General features: G+C 48.0%; 1 protein-coding gene across 1 annotated transcript in view; it reads left to right on the top strand.

Moving 5' to 3' along the window:
• Nucleotides 1-2,093, top strand: part of LOC135097682 (sine oculis-binding protein homolog) — a 12,587-nt gene extending 10,494 nt beyond the window's left edge. Inside the window, 1 exon segment of the mRNA XM_063999638.1 lies at nt 1-2,093. This exon segment is cut by the window's left edge and continues 538 nt beyond it. Coding sequence (XP_063855708.1) covers nt 1-1,037 — 1,037 coding nt within the window. The 3' untranslated portion in view covers nt 1,038-2,093.
• Nucleotides 2,094-6,786: the final 4,693 nt, after the last annotated feature.

The raw sequence follows: 6,786 nt of genomic DNA on the forward strand, positions 1-6,786 counted from the left end.
GACTAGGTGGATTATTGCCTATAGTTGGCGGGGCGCCGCTGTTGCTGCCACACATGCTGCCGCCGGACCTGCCCCGCACGCCCCTGCTGCCCCATTTGTTGTTGCAGCGTCCTGAACTTCTGCGTCCACCTCCAATTCGCCACCCACTACTGTCGGCGCCGCAGGCACCTGCCCCTCCCACCCCTGCACCTCCCACAGCCGTCCCACCGCCTCCTCCAGGACCTCCAAAGACCCTTGGGGGGTCCCTACTACCTCCCGTGACGGTGCTATTACCGTGTCCTCTACCCATCCCCATCCCCATTCCTATACCAATACCCATACCCATCCCAGTGTCGCCTAGGAGTGAAGCTCCCGAAACTCGTTCCCAGGTGCAGAAGGAGTCCTCGGGGCGGCCCCGCTCGGTGCCCCGAAAGGATGCAGCTCGGCCCGGTTCTGTAATAAACGGCCCCATGGGTGCATCCACTAGCTCAGCGGCCCCAGGCTGTTCTGGCCCCGTCCCGCCTCTACCACCGCCGCCCAAGTCCTCTTCCTCGCCCTCTAGTGAGGGCGGTGAAAGGGGTCCGCGGCCTGACCGGGAGCGCCGCAGCATTCTGCGCTACACTTCTGACGTGTACGAGATCAACGGGGTTTTCCTGCCTCGTGACTCTGCCTGGGATTCCCCTGAACCGCTGCACTTGCGTCGCGCCCTCGTAGGGGAGACAGCCCAGGAGACCACTGCCACCACAGCCACCTACGCCCTGCAGCAAGAAGTGGAATCCAAGAACCCGTCAGAAAGCCCTTCCCCAGAGCCCAGCGAGGACAACAAAGAGGCGCTATCTGGCCTCACGCGGCGCAGAGAGGAGAACAGCACCGTCAGGAAGTTGCTCGGAGACGACGACGAAGATGTCGAAGAGCACAAAGAAGAAATCAAACCTGCAGACTCCACGGAGGCGGAGAGCGCCAGCCCACCCGCCCCCGCCGTACCGCCCGCCAGGAAGCGGCCCCCGCCCGGCGAGCACGTGCAACCCCTGCCCAAGAAGAAGCACTTACTAGTGTGACCCCAGCCGTCCCTCCGGCACCGAGGGGGACGCACCCGCAGAGCTTGGCCAGCTGACAACCGAGGCGGAAGCGGCGCCGGGTGGGGGGCCTTAGCTGTGGCTCTGCTGTCCGTTGCATCGTCACGCCCAGCGACTCCAGAAGTCAACAGTTACGCGTGGCCACGAGCTCCCCTGACGGTGATGCAGAACACAAGCTGGAGCAGGTCCCTCTAGAATGAAGCCAAAGAAACATGTCCCCAGCGAGCAGCCTCGCACCGGCGGACCGCGGCAGCTCAGGTGGTGTCCCCCTGGCTAGCCGCTGCCGCCGGGCTGCGCGCTGCAGTGTGCTGCTGCTGCTGCTGCTGCTGCTGCTGCTGCTGCTGCTGTTGCTGCTGCTGCTGCCGCCGCTGCTGCTGCTCCTGCCGCCGCCCCTGTTGCTACTGCTGTGTTCTCTGCATTGTACAATAAGCTTTTCTGTACTATAGTGTGACGTCATAGATGTTGATGTATATACAGTGATATATTCTTACGCCGCGTGTTATATGTTTTATGTTGATATTACATATATGAATATATATACATACAGACAGACGGACATACAAACAGACAGACATATACGATATGATTATACCATCTTGCGCTATCTTTTTCACATACCCTTGTTTTGTAGTAATCTCTCTCTCTCTCTCTCTCTCTCTCTCTCTCTCTCTCTCTCTCTCTCTCTCTCTCTCTCTCTCTCTCTCTCTTCGTTCCTAAGCCATCTAGTCACTGGGGAGGGGAAGGGATAGGAGGGGAAGGGAGGGAAGGAAAGGGTGGGAAGGGGAAAGAAGGATGGAAAAAAGAAAGAAAACCCAACAATAAGAAAAGTAGAGAAGGTGGAGGAAGGAGAAAGAGAAGAAAAAAGAATAGGAAGAAAAAGATGATTTGTAAGGGAGATAGAGAAAAAAAAAAAAAAAACAAGAGAAGAACAAGTGAGTGGGATTTCCGAGGTGATTCTTGAAAAAAACTCGCGACCGGCCCTCAGCTGGGAACCCGCATCTCCTGTACCGGCCACTGAATAAAGGATCACGGCACAGACATTGGCTTTGTGTGACCTTCAGCCTTGAACTCCCTTCTCCTCCTCCTCCTCCTCCATGACAGGGAGAAGGACGAGGAGGAGGAGGAGGAGGAGGAAGAGAAGTGTGTGTTAGGGGGTGGAGAATGTATGAGGTAAGCAGAGAGAGAGAGAGAGAGAGAGAGAGAGAGAGAGAGAGAGAGAGAGAGAGAGAGAGAGAGAGAGAGAGAGAGAGAGAGAGAGAGAGAGAGAGCACAAAAGTGAAAACAGTTGCATACACATGACAATAAAATAGAAAGATTATCAAATAGAGAGACAGAAGCCGAAAATAACGTACATATAAATAGACGAAAACAACAAGGCAAGTGTTTGATATCTTAGCGTCTCCTGCCAAGATGAAAGACAAAAAAGTGCGAGATACACACTATAAAAAACATTCATAATATTTTACAAGCTCGTTAAGGCAATGGATGCATTCGTATTTATATTGAAGCAGCAAACTGTTAACATTCCGGACAGAAAGATGAATGTTGTGACTGACTGACATGGGAGATCAATGGGCGGGAGAGCGCATGGGTGCCACGTCTAAAAGCTCAGTGCAGAATTGACTTACTACAGTATATACCTGTGTACTTATAAACTGGAGGTGTTTGTGAAAATTTTGTAAGGAAATGGTGGAGTTTGAGACACGAGCATACGAACACAGCACTTGTCTTGGAGATGAACTACGAGGAGACACGAGGAGGACAGAAGCAGGATGTTGGAGATGCATCCACCCGGCAGGAGAAAAAGAAAAGAACCGAAGAGAAAGTTTATATGTGCAGTGAAAGAAGACATGCTTGTAATGGGTGTGGCTGAGCACGTTTGTGATCTGCAGAGGCGACCCCTAACGTGAGAAGTCGAAAGAAGTGTCACAAAATGATGCAGGCTTCAGTAATGGAGCGATGGAATAATGTGGGTGGCTCTCCGATAAAGGTGTTGGACTCGTGGCTGGACGGTCGCAAGATCAATCCCCTCATGCAACAGATGCTTTGACCCGAGGAGTGACGCCCCCGGAACCCTGACCCATCACCGCTGCCGTGCGTCATGCTTCACCACAGCGCTATATGGCATCAGGCGTGTAGCGATTAGTAATGAGGAGCCTTATAACGCGATTTACGTAATTACAATATAAAATTAAACGTAAAAGAAGACCTTCATAACACACACACACATGCACACACTTGAAATATTAGGGCAGTATGATATGCTCTCTCTCTCTCTCTCTCTCTCCCTCTCCCTCTCTCTCTCTCTCTAACATAAAGTAAAATCTTCATAACACACATAATTCAAGATAAATTAATCTGCTTTCGCTATGCTGAAAAAAAAAAAAAAAATCGAAACTGACGCCTCAGTAAATAATCCAGAACCAATCGGTAAGAGTGGACTGTAATATGGAGAGCTGGATTTAGACTTATTCCATGACCGTCGCGGAACTGAGACGAGAACGAGAGTGAGAGTGAGGCCAAGCCAAAATACACGCCACTCGCTAAGTTCCTTTACCAGAAGCAATGGTAAAAGAGGGCACGAGCTGTTACTCCCCTGTTACCTGCGTGGTCTAACTTTCCCTCGACTAAGAATTAGGTGTCACTTGAATATAGACAAGTGTTGCGAGTTACTAAAGTTAACCAGATCCTTCCTTTCCCTGAACATATGAGCTGACACCGATGCACCAGGCGCCATCAACACTACCAACACCTATTAAAGCTAAGTGGCTCTTCTTGGGAGGTAACTGTGTACGGGTAATTAGTCAACAGGCCTGCTCCGCCTTACTAAATGCCCAGTAATTCAGGAGTGTTGGCCAAAGCACTTGTTAGCGTCTGCCAGCCACTTAGAAGGGAGATGGTAAATGGTACATTTACAATCAAAGTAAATGAATTTTCGTTTTCTATAAGATTTTGATAAATTTTATACTGAATTAAAGAATTAGATAGTTTTTCACTAGTTGAATTTCCCAGAAGAATCTGTGGTTTACACACACACACAAAACACACACTCTCTCTCTCTCTCTCTCTCTCTCTCTCTCTCTCTCTCTCTCTCTCTCTCTCTCTCTCTCTCTCTCTCTCTCTCTCTCTCTCTCTCTCTCTCTCTCTTCAATATTTCTAAGTGACCCCTGATACACTCAAAGATGACGACTGTTTTCTGTGATCTGCCTCAAGCCGGGACTAAAGGAGTGACTCTTGTGAAACTGTCCCGCGAAGACGTGTTACATACGTATTGGGACGCACGTGTAGGGATACACCATCATCGCATGTCGGTTTTTTTTTTTTTCAGGCAGCTCTTCGGAACAACTTTAGAATGACACAAGATAAGGAATGCTGGAATTATCTTCTTGTTGCTTTCAAAAAATGTACAGTTTGTAGCAAGAAGGACGCTCCATCATCCCTCCTACACCACAATGAGCTTGGCGACAGAGTGGAGGTTCGGTTGTTCAAAATGCAGGAGCCTATCAGACACGATGCCTCCGGTAAGCTGCCCCACAGTAACTTAAGAACCTTCCACCGTGTGGGAGACGTGGAAGTTACATGTCTCCCACACACACAACGCCTCCCGTCAAGTCTCCTGAAGCATCTGCCTTTTTTTCGGTGGGCCCTTTGTGCCAGTATCGGTGGTGGTGACTGTGTTGCGGGTGGTGGCCGTGATGGTGGTGACATCCGCACATCACTGGCACAAGGAGCACCTGGTAAATATATCAGGAGAGAGAGAGAGAGAGAGAGAGAGAGAGAGAGAGAGAGAGAGAGAGAGAGAGAGAGAGAGAGAGAGAGAGAGAGAGAGAGAGAGAGAGGTACTGATAATAGTAATAATAATAATAATAATAATAATAATAATAATAATAATAATAATAATAATAATAATAATAATAATAATAATAACAGCAGCACCAGCCACCACAATCAGTTGACCAACGGCACCAAGCCGTCACCAGGCAGCACCTCCTGCAGCGCCCCGTGTTCTATTTCGTGCAGTGCTCCCTCCACGGCCCCGACACAACCGAGAAGAGACAGCACCCTCAGAAGACGCTCTGTGCAACATCTACGACTCCCACAGCGAACTTTGCCTCTGTGTTGGCTGAGAACAATTAGATGAGGCTCGTCCAATTCTGGCGCAAGATACAGCACCAAATGTTGTCCTCAAACTTGTTTCTTCATTTGGCAGTTGATGAAGACTTGACAGCTTAGGGTGTGTGTGTGCATGACGATGCTGCGGTTTCTGATATTAATATTTTAAAACATTTGAATTACATTATCATTGATGTGAAATTAGGTAGTTAGCATATCAGCACTTTATTGTTTCACTGTTGGTGTCCTCCGGTTTATTAGTCAGTTTCACTGGTTTCTTGCTCCACGGTTTCATTTGTACTGGTTCTGTGGATTAAGAGGTGAGTTCCAGGGGTGTTAATGTATTCAGCAGCAGCAGGACAAACTCCTCCATACAATCAAGGCTCCTGCTCCACCTCGTCTTTTTAAGGCTGCACACTGGTACGCGTCTCCAAAAAAACATTTAGCTTCAGATGGACTCCCTGCACTTTCGAAATCAAATGTTTACAGCTCATTTGGTTAAGGAATAATAAAATGTTTCAAATATGTGGATCATGTTTTGTGTTAAAGTACATGTAAGTTTTGATCATAATGTGTACTACATTGACGAGTATTAATGTTCTGGGTTAGGGTCATGATCTACGTTGTATTTAGATACAGTTCTGTGTTATTCTGACATTTATTTTGTTAGCAATTCTGTACTGAGGGTCTTTGGGTATAGTAAAACCTAGAGATAAGTACCTCATTTTTAAACACTTCAGTCACCTTCATAGATAGCGGAGTTGGAAGAGCGTTAGACTGAAGATCTAAAGAACGCCATCTCGATATCGGGTACGAGCAATTGAATTTTTACTGTGGTTGCCTGATTCTGTGAGGGTAGGTGATCTGAGTCATCTGTGCCGTTGCCTTGTTCAAGTTTCAAATCGAGAATAACGTAAATGTGAAATGTTGTAGGGAACTCTGTATCCTTGCGGAAGCCACACAAAAGACAAGGCAAGCAACTGGGAGTAGTCGGGTATCCTGGTGAATCGTGCAACACAAAAATGAGGAACTAATAAACGATACTTCCCTCATTAAATTTCCACATTAATACATGAGACAAACACAAGTCGGCAAGCACCTTTCACTTCACACTCATTCAGTCATTCCTATTTTGTTCCACTTCCATTTTCGAGATAAATACACACAACTACTAGTTACAGCCTACGGAGCTGGCACCGCCACGTTCCGCCTGTTAGGTACCAATACTGCCCTCACGTTGATACCACTAAGGTCAATTCGTTGATGGCATTTTGCACACCACGGCCGGTCACCCTCACCTTCGTTAACTCTTTCTTGTTCATTAAACACAAGAAACACCTGGGTTTCGGACTAGAAAATAAACCACAGGATGTGCTGTCCAGTGAGCCACGCTGCCTCACACCTGAGTTACTGCGTGACTATAACTGCCCAGTCCTCACGGCTTCACTCCTTGCCCTCAGACCATAAGCTTACACCTCAAAAGCCTCATTTTATGCTAAATTGCAAACAACTCTTCAAAAGTTCACTTGTGCTGAGTTGAAGGATGACAGTCAACTCTTGGAGTCCTTGTTTCTTTCTTATCACAAGCCTCAAGTAGTAATTAGGAGACGATGGTTCG

Source organism: Scylla paramamosain, chromosome 4 (genome assembly GCF_035594125.1).
Source record: "Scylla paramamosain isolate STU-SP2022 chromosome 4, ASM3559412v1, whole genome shotgun sequence".
NCBI lineage: Eukaryota > Metazoa > Arthropoda > Malacostraca > Decapoda > Portunidae > Scylla > Scylla paramamosain.